This window comes from Catharus ustulatus, chromosome 11, assembly GCF_009819885.2.
Source record: "Catharus ustulatus isolate bCatUst1 chromosome 11, bCatUst1.pri.v2, whole genome shotgun sequence".
Classification (NCBI taxonomy): domain Eukaryota; kingdom Metazoa; phylum Chordata; class Aves; order Passeriformes; family Turdidae; genus Catharus; species Catharus ustulatus.
In genome coordinates this window covers 13,745,365-13,765,464 of record NC_046231.1, presented here as the reverse complement: position 1 = coordinate 13,765,464, position 20,100 = coordinate 13,745,365, and the positions used below count along the sequence as shown (strand labels likewise).

Here is a 20,100-nt window from a genome sequence, read left to right as displayed (position 1 = left end):
CCGGCGCAGCGCAGCGGAGCGGGGCGCGCCGCCCCCGCCGCCTCCGCCGCCCATGGGCCGCAGCTGATCCGCGCCCGGCTCCCGGCCGCGCCCCGGGCACCAGCGAGGCGGGCGGAGCGACCCTGCCGGCGTCCACCCCCCCTCCCCCGCGGCTCCCTCCCCGCTCCGCGGCCCCGGAGCCCTCGGCGGCCTCCGCCGGGGGTGACGGCGGCGGCGGCGGCGGACTCGGGGCGCCCTCGCCCCTGCGGGCCCGGCGGGGGGAGGATGCCTGGGGCGGGGATGGGTTTTCGCCCGTAGCTCCCCGCGCCCCCCCGCTTCCTTCCGCCCCCTCTCGCCTCCCAGCGGGGGCGGCGCGGCCCCGTTCCCCGCGGGGGGCTGTCGCTCGGCTCCCTCCGGCCCGGCGGCGCCCACATGGGGGGCAAGCAGAGCACGGCGACCCGCTCGCGGGGCCCCTTCCCGGGGGTGTCGACGGATGACAGCGCCGTGCCGCCGCCGGGAGGAGGGGGGGGGCCGCCCCCCTTCGGCCATTACCGGGCGGGCGGCGGCGGCGGCGCGATGGGGCTGCGCAGCCGCTCCGTCAGCTCGGTGGCTGGGATGGGCATGGACCCGGCGGCGGCCGGCGCCGTCCCCTTCGGGCTGTACGCGGCGGCGGCACGGGCGGCGGGGGAGGCCGAGCGGGCCCCGGGCGGCGGCGGCGGCGGTCCGGGCTCCGACTCCACGTACGCCCATGGCAACAGTTTCCAGGAGACGGGAGGCGGTCACCATAGAGACGGGATGCTGTACCTGGGCGCCAGGGCCTCGCTGGCCGACGCGCTGCCCCTTCACATCGCACCGCGGTGGTTCAGCTCGCACAGCGGTGAGTGCCGGCTCCCCCGAGCCTTCCCCCGGCTTCCCCTCCCTCCGTGGGTGCCCGGGGGAGGCGGTGGGCGCGGTTCACCCGGGAAGGGGGAGCTGCCCCCTCTCTTGGACCCTCAATCCCATCCCCTCCCCAGCACAGACGGGTGGGTGCGTGCTGGAGCTGGCATCTGTGTCAAGGTCAAGGGAGGAAAGGACTGTGCAGGGAGGTGGCTTTCTAGAAGGGGGCTGTTTTGGCTCTAGGACACGAAACAGTGGATGTAGCACCCTCAGCCCACCCCCCCACTCACTTGGGGAATAGTGATTTTGAGGTCGTGAGGGTGCTGTAGCTCAAGACCTTGGGTTTTGCAAAAAGGCTGAGTGCCTTGTGTCTCTTCTGAAGGTGTTTGAGGGTTGCCAGTCAGGTGTAGCAGTTCCCAGCCTTAGAAACTGGGAAAGAAGCAGAGGAAGCCTTTAAAAGCAAGGTGTGGGGATCTTTTATTCCCTTTGTTTTGCCAGGGAAAGGCCAGAGTGGGTTTTCTCTTTGAAACCATCTGGCAGTGTTGTGGTGCTGAGGAGGAAGCAGAGGAGGAACTGCCTGCCTCTTTAACAGAGCTGGGGGGCCAGCTGGGCTCTCCTGCAGGAAACATGTCAGGCTATGGGAAGGGGCAAGGTTACCCCCTTCACCCTCCTGACTGGACTCTCGCATGTGTCCTGGTGTCTGGAGAGGAGCTCTGGCTCCGAGCAGGGCTGTGTCACTGACCTAGTTTTGGCTGGGTACAGGGAACGAGGTGGGAGGTCCTCCCTTCCCTTCCTGGCTAGAGGGGAAGTCATTTCAGGGATGTCTCCCTGCGTTTCCTGCAATAGTCTGGGATTTCTCTCCCACCCGTCCCCCTTGCAAATGCTGTGTTCTTCTTGTGTGACGTGGTCTGGGAATTTCATAATATGCCTTGGGATAATGCCTCATTTTCAGGAAGGCCTGAGACTGAAGCAGTGAATAAGAACAAAGTCCAAGAAGTGTCTCATGGGGCCCATTTTCCTACTTCTTGGGAAAATAAAAAAATCTTGGTATTTTTTTTTCCCTTTGCCCAGTCTCCAGGGGCTGCTCTTCTCCATTAGATTGAAGCTGTGTGTCTTGCATTGCATCCTCAGTGGCAGAATGCCCCAGGTCTGATTCCTATTGATCCGGATAAGCCAGGCTCTTGCCATCCTCCCTGGCAGATGGAGGGGGCTGGCATGTGGTATAGGAGTTGAGACCAAGTGCTCCTGAAAACTTTTTTGCTCTGTGACCTTGCACAGACTGTGCTGCTGCTCAGGTTTCTAAACGCAGAGAGAGACAAAGGCACAGCATCCTTCCAGGTATTCCACATGCCTCTGTGGGAATGAGGGCCATGGGGGCTTCTGCTGTGCCTGGTGCTGGAGCGAGGAGGGTCTCATTACAGGAGCACCCTGCAGCTCACAGTGGTTGGTCAGAGAGTATCAGTTACATTTTAAACTGCAATGCTGAGCGGCAAAAACCTGTTCAGAAAAATAAACCAACTGCAAAATGGAGTAAGCTGTTTTTCAGCCACTTGAGCGAGTTAGTGCAGTGCTGCTAAGTTAAACACGGTGCCCTTGAAAGATTGCAGTGTGAGCTGTGGGAAGTGCTGCAAGAACTGGGTTTCTCTGGTGTCTCTTTTGGGGCCCTCTGAGAGCATTTGAGCTGAGCTGAAGCGTGCGCGGGCAGCAGTGAGAGCTGTTCAGTCCGTGCCGAAGCATCTCTCGGTGGTGGTTCTTCCTCATTGCTAATTAATAGCAAAAGGAGTGGAGGATGCTTAAAAACCCTTCTGAAAACTTGTCAGAGCTCATTTAACTTTTGCACTCTTCCTTTCTTACTGTGAGAAGTTAATGAAGGATTTGGAGACTGCAGAGAAGGGGGAAAGTAAGCCGCCGCAAGATTGCTGAAATTCCTGTTAATCTCCCGTTGCAGCTGGTTAACCTCCAGCAGGGCAGTCAGGAGCTACTTGTGTCTTCCCCCCTGCCTCCCCATCGACCTGTTCCTCTCGTGGTGCTGAGCCACTCCATTAGCCACTGGAAAGTGCTGAAGCAGCAGTGCTCTGGTAAATGGAGACAAGCTTTGACATTGCTGCGCGTGACTGTCCCTGCTCCCTTTAAGGATGACTCGAGGGTGGGGACGAGGGGACCGGCCGACATACCAAACCCACTCAGCACAAGGCATGCATGGGGATCTCTGGGATCTGCCTGAGATGCTTACTACCAAGGAGAGGAGCCCCCCTCAAACTCTGTGGATAACAGGGCTGGAGAGTGGATTCTTGCCCTGCCTGCCCCTTTCTGGAGGCCTGGATGGTGCCGTTCTCTGCATGTGGGTTGCATTCACATTTTTCCAGGAGTGCTTGGGTTTGGGGGATGAGCTGGAAGCTCAGAGTGCAACGTGAGCTCTGTGGGGTCGTCAGTAAGACAAGGAGGAGCCATGAGGGCAGTGATAAGGTGCTGCTGTTGCAGCAATGTGCCTGTGATAACGGGAGCACACAGATAGTCTTGGCGCCTTGCTGCTCTCTGTATCTGCCATGCAGAGTTACTGTGTCTTTCCAGCTGCTCCATGGCTCATCGGGCCCCTCAGCAGGGATCCTGAGCAGTGAGCTGGGGCAGGCTGAGCTCTCTTCCCTGCTTGGTGGCATTCCTTTCCCACTCTGCAGTTGAAGGCTCGCAGAAGAGCTAGGTGTGTCTGGGGAGGAAGAGACGAGGATTGTGCTGGGAAGCCTGTGCAGAGGGAGATTGCAAAGTGGTCCCCAAGGCCAATGAATGCTGCAGCATCACTGTAAGATGCTATGCATGGGGATGGTCAGTGAGAAGAGCCCACTGCTGAATCCCTGTGGGCTCCACTAAGGCTGCTGGGATGGCAGGATGGGAGGAGCAGTTAGGTACTGACGGCCTCTAGCCTGTCCCAGGATGAGGCCAGGAGAGCTGCTACTCCTGTGAACAGTGAAGCCTATGTATATCTTCCAAATGGGGTGGGCAGGGAGCTCTGACCTTTATAGTGGAGCTTGTCCCTCCCTTTGAGTGGACAGCACCTCTGTGGGTGAGTCCTGTTTCCTGATGGGGATTTTCCCAAGGCATGCACACCATATTCACAAGCAGTGTAACTGCTCCAGCGCCACCTGAAACTGCTCTGGGATTTCCCTGTCTGCCCAGGGTTTCTGAGATTTACTTCTTGGCCTCCATGAGTGGAAAATGACACATCTTTCACAACTTTGGAATTTGCCTGTAGCACTTGACCCTGCCTCTGTAGGTTTATGACTGTTTAGGATTTCTCAGTAAAGCCAAGGCTAGCGGGAAGAAGGGAGAAAAGGGAGATGTGTGGTTTAGTGCTACATGTCTCCAGCTTTGTGTGGTTCTCTTAGTATCTCATGTTATTCATCTTCATCAGGGGATCTAAGGGAGTTTGCAGAGGCTGTAAGTAGCTTAAAGTTTATCTGGAAATCCTACTCATCACCCAAAGCCCTTCAGTGTTTGAAGCTCTTAAATAAATCCATATCTCCTTGTCTGCCGGCTAGCCCAAGGAAATGCCTGGCTCATCCTCCGTGTGCAGTACCACCAGGAATGTCACAGACTTTCTGTGCACTGACAAAGCAAGCTGTTTGTCCTGGATGCTGGTAGCACCAGTGTCAGGAGGCCTTATTTGCCAAATGAGCTGCTGTGTTCTCAGCAGCACATTTCTGGAGCAGGGGGGCCCAGCCTGAGGAAGACTGGAAGGTTTTGAGTGCAGAGATGGCAGCCAGAGTGCTGGGCTGAGTCCTTCCCCAGGCACAGTTTGAGAGCAAAAAAGGTGGGAAATGCTCTTCAATCTGGCTCCAGAGTAACGGGGTGGGAAATAGGGGTTGCTTGTTGGAGGGTAGGCTGAAGGTGTGTGTGAACGCCTGTGTTGGGCAGCCCCAGTCTCTGCAAGCTAGGAAGAGGCCTGTCTGTGGTGAGCCCTTGCTGTGCTCCGACAACTTTGAGTCCTGAGCCTTTTCTTGCTGGTGTCTGGCAATCTTTGCTCCTCAGATAGTCCTGCCACTGCAGTCTCTACACCAGAAGAAGAAGGCTGAATTCTAGCTTGCTAGTCAGCTGCTCTCAACCCTGACTGTCCTGCCACCAACTTGTCACCAGTGAGTTCTGGCAGCCAAAATGGGCCCACCATGTCCCATGGTGTAGTAGGCACAGCACTGCCAGGTAGTCAGGGGAGGTGATTGTCCTGCTCTGCTCTGCTGTGCCCTCATCTCCAGTCTGGTGTGCAGATTTAGGTACCACAATACAAGAAGGATATAAAGCTGTTATTGAGCATACAGAGGAGGGACATGAAAATAGTGAAGGGTCTAGAGGGGAAGCCATATGAGAAACAGTTGAGGTCACTTGGCTTGTTCTGCCTGGGGAAGAGACTGAGAGCTCATTGTGAGCTGCAGCTTCCTCAGGAGGGGCACTGGAGAGGCAGCACTGATCTCTGCTGTCTATGACCAGTGACAGGATCCAAGGGAATGTCATGGGGCAGTGCTGAGGAAGATTTACATAGGATATTAGGAAAAGGCTTTTCACCCAAAATGTGGTTGGGTACTGCAAGGCTCCCCAGAGAAGTGATTGCAGCACCAAATCTGACAGAGTTCAGAAAGTATTTGGACAAGGCTCTCAGGCACATGGTGTGATTCTTGGGGTTGTCCTGCTCAGGGCCAGGAGTTGAACTTGATCCTTGTGGTTCCCTTCCAACTGAATCTATGAAGTTTTCAACTTGAGACACCATATGTACTTTCCTCTCCCCTTCCAGGAGCTAGGCATGGGGAAGGACACCCCAAGGTCTGCACGAACTTGCCATTCTGAATCTATTTTTGCTAGTGGAAATTTCCAAAGATGACTGTCCTCAAACTATCTTTTTGTGTGTTTGGTGCTGGTTACTGTCTGAAAACCAGATCAAACACCTGCATCATTGCCAGACCTGTGGATCATTTGGGAAGTGGGTGCAGAAACAGTCCTGATAACTCCCCACACTGGTGATGTTCTGCTGTTGGGCTCTCCAGGTCTGGAGGAGATGCTTTTCTGCTCCTGCCTTCTCTGAGCCAGCTGCCAGGGTAGCATCCCCCTGGGACAGGGGGAAGAGGCAGCAGCTACCTCGGAAGAGCAAAGTGCTGAACACCTGAAGATGGGAGCCTCGAAGGCAGCTTTAACACACACCAGAGCTGAAGTTTCAGTGTGTCAACATTGATGTTGTGTGTGAGAAGCCGGTGGTGGTGGCAGTTACCTTCAGTCTCCGCAGCGAGAGCGAGCGCAGCCTGTCTGTGCTGCCTTGCCTCCCCAGTGCCCTCTGAAATCCCAACCGCTTTCCTCAGGAGCAAGGCACTAATTCCTGTGCACATCAACAGGGCTCTCTCCTCTATAAACCTGTGCATAAACCAGCACAGGGTAACTGGGTGCCCTCTCCCTCTTCCACACATGTATCTTCTAGAGATGCTGAGAATGATGCTCTCGTGCTCCTGGGCTGACCCATTTCCCAGCTAGGATTGTCTTCCCAGCCTGTGACGTAAGTTTATCCCATGCTGGTTTGTTTTGCTGAGATGTTTGTTCCAGTGACTGGAATAACCGTAAAGGCTTCTCTTATTTATTAATGTGCTATTTAGGCTTCTCTCTCCTCTCTCTCTCGTTCAGTGGCTGGAGGATCAATCAGATACAGACATCTTTGGTGGAGGAGCAGTATCAGGCTGGCACCTGGCCAAGGCAGCCGCGCAGAGTCATGGGAAAATGCTGCTAAATGCTGAAAATTAATTTTAAGAGAAGCGCAGGGAGAGAGAAAAGCCCACTTTGGAGGAGGGGAAAAAAATGCCTTTTTTCCCCCCTCCGATGTAATCTCTCATGTGACAGATCAGGCAGGCAGCAAAGGGGTCTTTGGATAAATTCCCTTTGCAGTCTTGTAGTGCCCTGAGCAGATGGTGGGCAACCACAAGGTGCATTTCATGACATTGCTGCTGGTACACCAAAACCCCAGATGTGCTGAGTACTTGGTTTTGAGTAAATGTGACCTGGCTTTCTCCTGGTTCCCTTGAAAATGAAATTGTAAGGGCTTGGGAATGATGTGCATGAGCAGCCAAGTGATGCTGTAAAGCAGCAGGCCCTGATGCAGAGCACTTTGCCCACCTGCTTTGGTCTGGCTGTACATCAGGGCACAACAAACCTTCCTCTGTAGAGACACCAATTTTTAAATTTCAAATAGAGCAAGAGTGGTTAAAGCTGGCCTTAAATATCTTCCCTGCACCAGTTCAAATGCGGGTGAACACACTGGGGGCTTGAGTACCTCTGGGGTGCTCCTGCTGTCCCTTGCAGTGCTTTTTGATGGGAGGCTGTTGGAGGTGCAGCTCCAGGAAGCTCTGCTGCCTGGGGCCTCTTCTTGTGCTGCTGCAAAGCATTTCCCGTGGGTAGAGCCCAGCTGCTGGCAAGTTTCCTGCCCTGCTGGGCTGCAGGCAGGGGAGGGGAGTGTCTGTGGTGGGGGGCAAGGGTTGCTGCTCTCTCATTATGGTTTAGCTTTCCAGCCCACTGCATGTCTGTACAATCTGGGATTTGAGGAAGGTGGAAGGAAAGGCCAGAGAAGCAGCAGGCAGATCTTCATGGCTGGTTTCTGTGCTGCTGGCACAGGGTTTGGTATACACTGGTGCTCCTTGCTGTGGTCTCTGTGCCTCCAGGCTGCCAGAGTTGTGCCTTGTGGCACCAGCTGAGCCTGAACAGATGCATTGCTCAGACCCAACACGGGTCTTGTGGGCAGCTGGAGGTGTTCCATCCAGGATGTATTTTGCCAGTAGGGATAGTACCTCACCATTGAAGAGGCTGATGCTGTGGAAATATTTACCTTTTTGCTAATTCTAACAACCCTAGCCAAAATTTCCCAGGATTGTGTATTCTCAGTTAGCACCTGTGGTTCATTGAGTCTATGTTAAGTTATGTCCATAGTTCCTGAGAGACTGTCACCTGCCAGGCACAGAAGAGGGGCTGGGACAGATCCTGGTGAGGGAAGAACAGCAGCACAGATGAAGAATGGAACTGAAAGCTGCTCAGAGCTGTTTCCTGGCCCAAGCAGGCAGGACGGCATGACAACAGTGGGTATTTTTAGAGGCCAGCTGCCTGCAACACAAGAGGGGCAAAGCAACAGTCAGGCAGGAGAGCTGAGTGATGCTGACCCTATCCCACATCCCTGCCCAGCATTTTATTTCCTTCCAGGATGAGGCCACTGACATTTCCATGTCCTCTGTGTCTCTTTGCCTGTTGCTTTCACTATGGCTGTGGTTTCTCTGATCACAGCTCAGTGATTTGAGGGTGGTGCTGGGGGCTCTGCTCTTCACATCCTGGGTGGTTGCATTACAACTTGAGGTGGTGGGTGTTTGGGAGTTGTTTTTTGGATAAGTCTTTGTCACCAGTGAGGGGAAAACAGGCAGTTTCTCCTGTAGCCGGGGTAATTGCAGTAATTCATTTGGGAACTCTTCCTACAAGGCGATGGAGCTGCACTTCATCAGAAGGGCTGCAGGGGAGTTAGATCCACCTTTCAATCCATGCATCCAAGGCCTGTTCTTCTGTAGCCAGGGGAAAGGAGGCAGGGTTGGTTCTAGGCAGATTGCTTAAATTGCTGTCTGCAGGGAGGTCAGTCAGTATGGGCTGAGATCAGTTTTGGGGCCAGCCCTCTGTGAAGCTGGTGCTGAGCAGGATGGGCTGAGGCTGAGCATGCTGCCTTGGCATTTCAGGTTATCCCTGGTCAGATCTTACTGCTTTGAAACTAATGTCCATTTGCTTATCTATTGCACCCCTGATTTCATAACCCTTGAAGACTGCTATTTGCCTGGATCTTACCCTACTGAGGGGGTTTTTAGATGCCTTTGATTTCTTTTTGCTCCCTGTAGACAGTACAAAACAGGTGGCACCCTGCACCCAGTCCTGGGTAAATGCTACTTCACAAGGCCCTGCCCAGCTCTGGAAGTGGGGTTACACTCTGCTGCTCTAGGTGTTGCCTTCAGTGATGGGGAAGAGAGAACTTCAAATCCCACAACTGGGATTTTTGTCACCTGCAGCCCCACTGTCTCCTTCCTCAGAAGGAGCCCTTTTCATGTTGGAGGTTGGCACATGTTGAAGCAAAGGGACAGAGAAGGGACACCTGGGCAGGATTGTTCCTGCCTGTGGCACGGTGTGTAGCCTCTCCTGCCTCCTCCAGCAGGATCCAGTGTGAGCAGACCCTGCCACTCTCCAAGGGACTCATTCCTCTGAGATGCTGTGCTTTGTGTTTTGGAGGACTCTGGGAGCTGCAGAGAGCTGTCTCTGTCTACCAGCCGTGTCCATGCTGCAGAGGCATCTGGGAAGCTCTGGAATGGTGTATCCCCATCCTCAGCATAAATCTTCCTCCCAAATCCCTAGCATTTGGCTGTCAAAGTGGTGTTCATGCTGCCTGTCCAGGCAGCTTGGTGCTGTGGAGAATCCCTCCCTTCTGCACCATGTGCAACAGAGAACAATCACCCCCAGCTTTGCACCTACTTTTTCCCCTTCCTGCTGTCCTGGTGTGCTGGGGCATTCACTGGGTATCCCTCAGCAGTCACAGTCCCTCCTGGAGAGCAGGGAGATGCTCTGTGCCGTGCAACCTTTCCTACCACAACAGGTGAGGTCAGGGCTTGCTCTGCAGCATGCACCTCACTAAGATTTCTTTCTTTTTTTCCAATAGTGGAAAAATTTCAATTTTTTTGTCTGTCTACAGAAACAACCACTGTGAACTGGCTGCAAGTGTTTCCCAGCTATGCACTGCTTGTGGGTGCAGCTCTGTGTGCCTTTTATGCTCAGTTTGCTGCCCACTAAATAAAAGTTGCCCTTTCTCTACCCCAAAAAGCAACGTGTCATCCTTTCCACGCACCCCAAGGGTTGGGGGTGTTGCACTTATGAGAAACAGTTTCCTCAGTGCTCCTGCCACCATGTCTCGGGCACAAAGACGCCCTCCACCATGCTGTTTATTCGGTGCTGCAGTGGAATGCCTGTGGAGGAGGTGTCCCAGGAGCTGTTTGGGATCACTTCCTGGCAGGAAGGGGTATGTGTGTGCAGTCAGTGCTTGGCCATACTCCCAGTATCACAAAGCCAGGGCATGTCATCATGTGTCTCTGGAGTGTCCCATCATCCTCCCAAGAGATCATCTGAAGATGAGGAATGATGGAGCCTCAGCAATATCAAAGCACAAGTTTTTTGCTTTGGAAAAACCCAGAGGTCAGGAAGCAAATCACCCCATGGAGCCAGATCTGGCTGTGTTTGGGAGTGGCTCAGGTCAGCCTTTAGTGTTTCAACCTTTCCAAAAGCGGGAATTCCTCTGGCAGCTCCTCAGTGCTGGATGCTGGCAGTGGGGACTCCGTGGGTGCCTCCCCAGCGGATGTCTTAGTCAGGAATGAGTCACCTCAGCAGTCCCCGCGTGACGTTGCCTCGCTGCTCCCTCCCAGCCCTTGCCAAGCCAAAGTGCCAAATTCTGTCCCTTCCTGCTCTGATTTCCAAATTGCTGCGTCCCACTGTGCTGCCAGAGGATCCCCAGTGCTCCTTCATTTCATCACCTGGGACCCCCTCATTACTCTGCTGGCTCTGTGCATCTTGTGGATGATTACTGCACACAGCAGGGCTTTGGCTGGGCCTCCTCCTTCCTATGAGAAATAAGTGGGAGGAAAGAAACAGGCATTCAGGCAAACCCTTTGGAAATTCCTCAGTGTCCCTGCAGGATTGTTGTCCTCCCTGGTCAGTGAATTTGAACACCTGAGCATCCCTTGAGAGGTGTGGAGGCATCACCAGAGCATCCCTGAGTTCTCCTGAGCCATAAGATGGCCCCAGACCTGTTTTGTGACTAGCAGGAGCCCTGGATAAGCTTGTAGCTTGGTAAATCTGAGCCCTGCAGCCTCATAGCAGGAGTTGGAGGTGTTAATGCCTTTGCTGGGCTGTCACCCAGGACCCCTCTGCTTAACTTTGCTCTTCTCTGGGTGCTAAAATTAGCTTTGGGCTACACATTCTTCCTTATGAAACCTGTTCCCAGCAGCTGGGGGAGTGTTTCTGCAGTAAACTAGGACTTGCCAGAAGACAGGGTGACCCTGAGAAGTTGCCTTTTTCATCCAGGTCTGGGGGGAACTGATCCTGCAGTATAGCCTGAGCTATAGGAGGGAAATTATCTCTGTCTTAGCATTGGTACTTTTGTTCAAAAATTGCAATTGCAACCATGAAAGGGGCAATATTTAAAAAAAAGACAGGCATGGGGGGTACTTGGTGTCTGGCCATCCTGTGACTATATAACCAGGCCTCTTTGCCCTCCTGCTTCTCACTGTCTCTGTGGGCTGTGCTGGAGGTGTTTTGTAAGGCTTTGTTGTGTCCATCTGCTGAGAATTGGTAGCTTTGGGTGCTCTGGAGCAAATGTTCCTGTGGGGTTCCCTATCCTGTTGTCTCCTGCTCCTTTCCAGCTCTCCAGCTTTCCTCAGAACCAAAATTGCAATCTGTTCTCCTTCCCATCCTCCCCCACCACCTCCATAAGAACCCAACTGGATTAAAAAAAATAACTCTGCCTCCTGGCTTACAGCAAGCTAGCCTTGGGCTTCTGTGATGTGGTGTCACCCAGCCCCTCTGCTTTGCATCCTGCATCTCTCTGACCCCAATGGCTTCCCTACATCCCACCTGAACCACTAATGCCTTGTCCTTGCTGCTACATCTCCTCTTTGTGGCTTGAGTCAGGTGGGAGTGGACAGAGGTGTCTCCAAAACAATGCCTTGAGCATTAGGATGGTATTGCCCTTGGCCAGCTTTGTGTTCCATGGCACATCCCTGCCACCCTTGGCTGGTGTGTGGCTGACCTGACAGCAGACACCTTCCACGTGGGGACTTTGCCAGGAGCTACTGCACACCCAGAGGCAGCTTTTCTTAGACCCTGGCAAACTTGGCCTTACACACAAGTGCACCTCTTTCTGGGGTGCTGCTTTCATATTACAAACATTTATTTTCTCCCTTCTCAGCAAGCTGAACTGACTCAATCAGCAAGGAGATGGTGGGGCAGGATGGGGATGGAGCAAGATCATCCCCCTGCCAAGACAGCAGAAGTGGTTGAGTTTCCTTCCAAGCACTGCCATCCAGAGATGTCCCATCCAAGCCACATCTCCTGCTTGGCTGATCATCTGGGGCTGGTTCACTGGCCTCCCCCAGCCCTTCCCCACCTTCCGTCTCCAGGAAGGTGGAATTATTTTATTTCCACCCTTGGCCCATCCTTTATGTTCTCCCACCTCTCTGCAGCCTTGACTTAGGAGGAAGGACGCTTGCTTTTTCAAAGCTGGCAAATGAGGCAGCTTAAGTGCTTTACTCCTTCCTGCCTACGTGTCCCTGCTCGTGTCAGCCCTTGTGCTGCACAATAGCCATGGAGTTCACCCGCTGCCTTGAGTCCTGCCAGGGCAGCAGGGCTGCCTTGGACCTTGGCTTCTGCCATTCCTTCTGCAGGGGGAAGTGGATCCTGGCCTGCAGGCACTTGATGCTGCCTCCTGCAGCATCACCTGACTGTATTGCTGAGGCTGGGAGAGCATCATTTCCATGGTGGGTGAGGGGACACTCATGGAATCCTCAGCTGCCAGGTCCCTGTTGGGCCCCAGTGCTGGAGAGGTGCTCTGTGTATCCATGTGCCATCTCCAATGATCATCTCTGTGACCGTCGCTTTAAAAAAAATGAGGCTGCTTTAAACCCACAAGGAATTCAGTTTCTAGGAGATGTTGGGTCTGAATATCTTGGCTCTTCAGTTTTCCTTCACTTGGCTGGCACAGAGGACAACTCCTCCCTGGTCCCTTCTTCCCTCCTGGGGCTGTGCTGGAGCCCTCAAGGGCTAAGGAAAGGGGAGGACTTGGAATCCCTTTGCCTCACCCAGCCCCATATGCTTCAGGCTGACCAACTGGTGCTTCAGTCTTTTCCTCCTCTTCAATCACTAGTCTAGGCTTTTCCAAGATGATCCAGGTATTCAGCTTCCACCTGGTGCTTATTCAGCTGGCAGTATTAGGGCAGCCGTGGTGGAAGGTGGGATGCTCATGGTTTACTCAGCAAGGAGGAGGAGCCAGGACTGTATGCTTGGACCAAATATTCCCTGGTTTTATCTCATGTTTGGTTACATCCTCACCTGGTATAAGCCAGCACCTTTGGCTGGGAGCCCAGGATGCTCTCTAGAGGCATGAAGATGGGCTGTGCAATTGAGGTTTCCAAATCTTCGTGATCATCAGGCAGCCTGGAGCTTACTCAAGCTCTCAGGTTCTCCAGGTGTTCTGTGGGGTGACTGGGCACCAGGGAAGGGATCCTTCCTGGGGCAGGCATGTTTTGGGGAGTTTGCATTGCTACTGCCACTCACAGGGCTCCTGGTTTATCCCATGGCAGTAGTGGGAGACTGGGCAACCAGGTATCCCATTGGTAAATGCTATATGGGGTCAGTTGCTGGCATTGTGCCTGGGCTGCTGCTTCCTCCTGCCTTTAGGGCACATCATCCCCACCAGTGTCTTCCTCCCACTGCTGGAGGTGCTGTGCAGTGGAAAAGCTGCAGCTCTCCATGTTTCGGCCGCCTGCCAGTAACAGAGCCAGGGTGTCCTGCTGCCAGGGCTACTCCTATGGCCTGTAAGCAATCTGCCTGAAGGCACAGCCAGCAGGAGGACAGTTTGGCAGGTGAAGACAGACATGGCACATGCCTTTCCCTGGGGTCTGGGATAGGGTTGCAGCTCTTGTGGGCATGTTCTCACTGCTCCTGAGGGGAGCAGCCACTTCCACTCGCAGGGCATGGTGTGGTTGACCCTGTTGTAGTGCTCAGTAGACACAAGTGATGAGAATTTCCTATCTCAGCTCCAGAATCAGCTGTGTTTGGGATACTTAGAAATGGGTTGGAAATCCTTCCACCATCACTAAATTCCTTGCAGTTCTGTGGCAGTGCTTTTGGCACTGTGAGGGTTAACCACCAGGCTTTTTCAGCATTCATAGGACTGGGTGGAGGTTTTCAGAGGTTCCCAGCTCGACTTTGCCCAGCTGTCTAAAATTAACCATGTAACCTTCCTAAAAATACTCAGAGGGTAGTAGCCCCTGGAGAACGTCAGCACCACTTGCTCTTGGTTTCTAGACCAAGCCATTGGAGAGATTAAATCACCTGCCAGCCTATGTCTTGCAGCCCTGGAAAGCTCTTGGCTTCCTCAGAGTCTCCTGCAAGGTACAAGAGTCCAGGTCTTGACCTGAACCTGCCTTTCCAGGCCAGCCCCCTTCCTTCAGCACCCTCCTCTTCTACACTTACTTTTGTTGGGAGCTGATACCTGCCCACACATTTCTGCATGAGGTGACAGTGCTAGCTTCAGGTTTAATGTGCCATGGGCAGGAGCATCACCAGCTGCAGCAGATGCCTTGGGAGGGAGGAAGTGTCCATGGCCTTCCCCTGGAGCAACCCCCGGGCCTCCCCATGGGTGTGGGAGGCCCAGGCAAGGAGGAATAGCTGGGCCCTTCCTCTCTTTTTTTTTTTAGGCATGTAGGAGGAGGACGGAAAGGGCTTGAGGAGGAGGGAGGGAGCTGAATTTTCCATGAGCAGCTGTCAAAATGTAATCTCCTGCATTGCTCCGGCTGGCAGCTTAGGCAGGATAAATTAACGGGGATTTCGGGGAATGTGGAAAATACCATGGCCTGGAGGGGGCTGGCCATGTGGAGAGCAGCTCTTTCATCCACAGGACAGGCTCCTGCCTGAACTGGAAGGGATGTTCCAAGGCACCAGGCTTGGTGCCTGCCGCTGTTTGGTGCTGGCTCTCCCCTGGCCTCCCTGGTTCTCTGCCTGTCACCTTCACCCAAAGGTCACCTAGAGAAGGGTGAGGGAGTTCGCCTCTGCCTCCTCTTTCCCACTGGTGCTGGGCTGCTGTGCCTGCCATGAAGGGAGACACATGCAGTTGCTTTTGCAATGTCAAGTATTTGTGCTGACAGCTGGGGTGCAGAGTAGCCCCTCGCCCTGGGGCCTTTCCACACCAGCTCCTGCTCAAACTTGGGGCTTTACACAGCTGCATATTCATCTTTCCTTTTTTTTTTTCCCCCTCCATCTTGTGAAAGGCAGAGCCAGAAAAGTGTGTGTGTGCTTCTGCACTTGGCTCAGCCCCCAGACCTGTGTGGCTGGAGGATGCCACATACATGCTGGGGCTTGAGCCTGGGCCCCTCCATCTGCCCAGTGTCCCCATGTCCTTGCCATGGGGCTGTGGCGGTGTCAGGAGTCCCGGTGCCCCAGCCAACTGCCCAGGGAGCAGTGAGGAGCATGAGGAGTGTTCATGCTGGCTATTTATAACCGTGCTAAAGCTATCCCTGCTAGCAAAGAGGCCTGGAGATACAGCAACAGCCGCTCACTGGAGCCTGCAGAGGACCCTGCTCTTTGCCTGTCTCTGCTGCTTTGCTGGCAGCTGTGCCCTGGCAGCCACAGACCAGGCAGTTTCATCTGGGGCCTTTTCCCTTTACATTGGTTGCGCGTCTCTTAGAATCCCTTCGGGTGCTGCCGGAGCTGGCAGATCTGGGACAGCTGTTTAAAATAACACATTGGCACAGAAAAGGGGGGACCAGAGGAAACGAGGTCTGCCCACACACAGCACAGAGAACAGTACTGAACCTCTACAAATGTCGTGCCCTAACACAGAGTTTGCAGACAAAATGCCTTTCCCAAAGGGAGCCCTTCCCAGCCGTTCCAGGGACTTGCTGCTGGAAAGCAGTGCCCAGAGCTCCCCTGGCAGGGATCCGCTCCAGGCAGCACCGGTTCAGGCGGGGCCAGGGGAGCGGGCTCCAGGAGGGTGTCTGGCAAGGGGAGGCCAGCTGGGTCTTGCAGCAGGCAGGCTGGGAGACTATCCGAGCTATCCACGCTATAAATACATCGGGCGGGTAAACACTTGGGAGGAGGAAAAAACCAGCAACTTCAGCTAATGGGCATGGCTGCCACAAGGTATAAATCGGTCAGGAGTAAAATTAGGCTGGAGAGGAGAAGGCAGATCGGTGCTGCTGCCTATGAGGTCCTGGCTGCTGCACTGCCCTATTACCTGGGGTTTGGTGCAGAGGGGGCTGGACTCAGAGCAGAGACCCTGTGGCTCAGCTAGGCTGGGTCAGGGATGTGTGACAGTGCTGCAGTCCCTGGGCTTGAGGGCTCCTTCTTTTAGCAGGTGCTTTTAGATCCAATCCCATACCATCCATGTTGCTCATCCTTGCTGCACCCTCCTGGGAAATAACAACACTCTGGAGATGCAGGATCCAAGGACCTGGGAAGTAAACTGTATTTATCACTGTTAGTAATGAGCACTGGGGTGTTGAGAAGTTAGAGGGGCTGTTTGCACAGCAGAGGTCTGAGCTGCCTCTCCTTAAAGCCACCCTATACTTTCTCCCTAACAAGAAGCAAAAAAAAATGCCCTGTCCACATCCATGTGATGGCAAACAAGAACCTGATTCATCCTTAGATAATTTGTGTACGTTCTTTTTCTTTTCGTTCCTGAGCAGCCTTTGCATATATATGAAGAAAGCTCTTAAGCAGCACTGCAGTCAAACCTGATCTGCTTTTAGAAGGCAGATCCTTAAATTACCCTCTCCCTCTCTGCAGGCAGGGAATTGCTGGATATTCTGGTGCAAACCCGTGGTGGTGGCACGCGCGTGTTCAGCTTGAGCAGCACTGCTCTGCTGGGCAGTGACAAACCACATGGCCTCGAGCTGACTGCAGTGGAAGGGCAGGGAGTCCCAGATGGGTGACCTACAGGGCTGCTTGGGGTTCTGCTCCCTGTGAATTTGGGGCTTACAAACTCTTTTTGGGGCAGCCTCACTCAGTGGGGCTGAGGACCATGATGTGGTGGTCTGCATGGCTCGAGCAGGTGATGACTCTGGTGTGACACCCTGGGACCAGCCCAGGCAAGGTCACAGAGCAGATCTGGGCATCCCATGCAGATTCATCCAAGAACCCAAATCACCAGGCAGGGCCAGGGTCAGGCTGGTTCATCAGCTTGCTGTGTCCCCCTGCTTCTGGAGAGGCAGGCTGACATCAGAGGGATGAGCACCCACTCCTGTGGAAAGCCATTTGAGGCTGTTTGAGGCTCCAATCTGCCAGTCCTCTGCTGCAGCCATAGAAAAAAACTTCCTTGCAGCTTTTCTGACTCAACCATGTGGTGCCGAGCTCTGGCAGCAGGGACAGCACTGTCCAGGCACAGGGACGTGCCCCTGCACTTGCCAGTGGCTGGGTGCTGCGTGCCCCAGGCTGCTGCTCGCCCTTTAAGGCCTGGCAGCAGCTGATGGCCACGTGGGCACTGCCTTGGCACGCTGTCCGTGCCCTCTGCGCGGCAGGCACAGGGACGGCCAGCGCACCAGCTCGTCGGCTGTCCCCTGTTCGGTGGCTGTCCCCCACGCTGGCGGCTGCTGGTGGCTGGCACAGGATGAGCGGGTGCCCAGTGGGTGCTGTGTGGGGTGAGGGTCACCATGCAGGCAGCAGGTGAGGGGCTGCCTGCTGCCCTGCCCCACCATGGCCCCAGGAATTCCCTGGGATGCAGGGCGGACAACTCCTGCCTTGCTAAGGGCTCGTCTCTCTGCTCTCCTTCCAGGTTTCAAGTGCCCCATTTGCTCCAAATCTGTGGCTTCTGACGAGATGGAAATGCACTTTATCATGTGTCTGAGCAAGCCTCGCCTCTCCTACAACGGTAAGGGCCAGGCTGTGTGGGGCACACGGCGTCCTGCCACCCTGGAATGGCTCCGGGCAGGCTGGAGAGATTTGCTGCAGGCGGGTGGGTTGGCTGGGCTTCCCAAGAGGACTGTGCTCCAGCAGGGTGGTGCTGCTCCACTCTGCTCCCCTGTCATGGCTCAACCCTGCTGCTTTTGCTTTTGGGCTCCTTTGTAACACAGACCCCTACCTCGAGGGTGCCCCATTCCTCCCCTCTGTGCCAGAGGGAACCCTGCTGGCACCACGTCCTCCTGGGCTGCCCCCAAAGGGTCGTGTCCTTCCTCCCTCCTTGCTGGCAGGGGCAGCTCATGCGGCTGAGCACTGAGCTGCAAGCTCTGGCATCTCCCACCTCTCCTCCTGACCACTGGTATGGGAGTGATGCTCACCCCCTACTGGTTGGTGATTTTTGGGAAGCCAGGGGTAGGGTTGTGTTGACTCCAAATGCCCCAGACCATGTCCCCCTTGTGCCTCCACGTGCGCCTCCTGTCAGTGTTTTCCAGCACTTGTTGCCATTCCAGCTCATCTCAGCTGCCCCCGCAGCAGTGTCCCGGGCTCCCCTCCGTCCCAGGGAAGGGAATGCTGTGGTGGTCCCCTCTCATGCTGCTCTGTCTTCCCCTCCCAGATGATGTGCTGACCAAGGATGCCGGCGAGTGCGTGATCTGCCTGGAGGAGCTGCTGCAGGGGGACACGATAGCCAGGCTGCCCTGCCTCTGCATTTATCACAAAAGGTACCATGAGGGGACAGCCAGACAGGTGGCAAGGGGACAGACAGGGACCTCTGACGCTCAACAGCATGGTGGTAACATGCCCTTCTCTTGCAGCTGTATAGACTCATGGTTTGAAGTGAACAGATCTTGCCCAGAGCATCCTTCTGATTGACCCGCCGAGCGTGCTTGCTGACTTCTCTCTAAGGTGAGCCTGTGGTGGGCTGCTCAGAAGGGACATTCCCATGCTGGGTTTAAATCCAGGGCTGGAAGTGGAGGATGGGGTGGGATAGGGTGGGACATGACAGCCAGGGCTCCCGCTCCTCACCCGGGATGGTCTCTCTCTGCCTTTGCAGGGCACCTTGCTAAACCTGCTGTACCTCCTCTCCCCGTCCCCCCCACCCCGCCTGGAGTTTTGGGCTGACTTTAAATTCCTCAAGAAGACAAAAATAAAACCCAGAAACTTGAATCCACTTGGGACAACGGCGGAGTTTCTATTTTATTTTATTATTTTTATTTGTTCTGTTGTTTTTCTGCTTTTTGTTTTGTTTTGGTTTTTTGTTGTTTTTTTTTTTTTAATTTAAAAGACTTAAAACAAAAAGAAAACATCCAGGAGATGACAGTGTGAGAAAAGTGGAGCGACCTGCTCTCCCCTCCACAGCCGCTGGTCACCAGGAGAGCTCTGCCTGCCGGGGAGGCCCCGGGGACGCCCTCAGCCGAAACCCTGCCATGATGTTTGGCTTTTCTCCCCGAACCGAAAGGGGAAAGCTGCCGGGGGACAGCCGGCCAAACGGAGCACGCGGCGTTTCTCACCGGCAACCCCCCCACCTCCCACCCGGACTCACCCGGGGGCTCTGCTCGGTTTTTTTGCACTGACTAAACGGGAAATTTCTCCTCTCTCCCATCTCCCTTTTGGAGATCTCCACCCCAGCCCCGGCAGCGTTGAGATGGGAACTCTGCCCCACGCCGGGAGCGGGGCCACTGCTCCCCCCTGCTGAGTCGCAGGGGTCTGTCTTTCAAGTGTTTACAATGAGAAAAAAAAAAGGAAAAAAAAAGGAAAAAAAAGAAGAAAAAAAGAGAAAATGGACAAAAAAAAAACCAAACAACAAACCACAACTGAAGCTTCGTGTTGACTGGCGTGTTCTTCAATTTGAGCTTCCCTGCCCCGGTGATGTTTACAGACTGGTCACTCTTTAACTCAGCTATAACCACTCAGAGACTGGAGAGCTGCAGCATCCCCGCCGCCCCTCCCGTGCCCCCTCGCCGGGCTCCTCTTGCCAAAACCGCCTCCCCTCTTTCTTTTCCATCGGCTTTGAGTTGGACCCTTTTGAGGAGGGCATGGGGAAGGCCCCAATGGCTCCCTGGATGCCCCCAGCCACCCCTAGTCACAGGGATGGCTTTGCTGGAGGTGCCAAGATGGTGTCATTTCATGGCAGTGACCCCCTCGCCCATCCCCGTCCCCTCCTGGCGCGGCGGGCGCGTTTTCGTTGGTGAGACCTCCCCTGCCGGTGGCCGTGCCCCTGCGGGAAACCTTTCTGTATTTATATATTAAAAAAAAAACAGGGGAAAAAAAGAGTTCAGAGCTTGGGGGGAGCTTCCTTCATTAGTCAAGGTGTTTTGATATGGTATTAAAACAATGTTCAATAAAATATTCACTGTTATTTTATTTCACTGGCTTTCTTGGTGAAGCAGATGATGCCAGTGGGGTGCTGGAGCCCCCCACCCATGCCAATTCCCCTTCTCTCTGCCTGCCATGTGGGGCACGGTCGTGCTCAGCAGGTCCCAGAGAGGTCCCACCTGGCACCGGCAGCTCAGGAGAAGTGGCTGAATGGGACCCTGACAATGCCCTGCC

General features: G+C 54.5%; 1 protein-coding gene across 2 annotated transcripts; it reads left to right on the top strand.

Moving 5' to 3' along the window:
* Nucleotides 1-258: 258 nt before the first annotated feature.
* ZNRF1 (zinc and ring finger 1) lies at nucleotides 259-19,914 on the top strand. Of its 2 annotated transcripts, none has more exons than XM_033069706.2 (5): nucleotides 259-856; nucleotides 17,429-17,524; nucleotides 18,167-18,272; nucleotides 18,366-18,456; nucleotides 18,836-19,914. In XM_033069706.2, exons 1-4 carry the CDS (start codon nucleotides 412-414, stop codon nucleotides 18,421-18,423), a joined length of 705 nt encoding a protein of 234 aa, XP_032925597.1. In that variant the 5' UTR covers nucleotides 259-411; the 3' UTR covers nucleotides 18,424-18,456; nucleotides 18,836-19,914. The 2 variants fall into 2 exon arrangements, with proteins under 2 accessions (XP_032925597.1, XP_032925596.1); XM_033069705.2 differs by having other exon boundaries at nucleotides 261-856; nucleotides 18,605-19,914.
* Nucleotides 19,915-20,100: the final 186 nt, after the last annotated feature.

Coding starts and splice junctions, on each gene's coding strand:
- ZNRF1 (XM_033069706.2), top strand. CDS start 412: ATGGGGGGCAAGCAGAGCACGGCGACCCGCTCGCGGGGCCCCTTCCCG. Junction 857..17,428: donor GTGGTTCAGCTCGCACAGCG/GTGAGTGCCGGC, acceptor CTCTCCTTCCAG/GTTTCAAGTGCCCCATTTGC. Junction 18,273..18,365: donor CTCTGCATTTATCACAAAAG/GTACCATGAGGG, acceptor CTTCTCTTGCAG/CTGTATAGACTCATGGTTTG.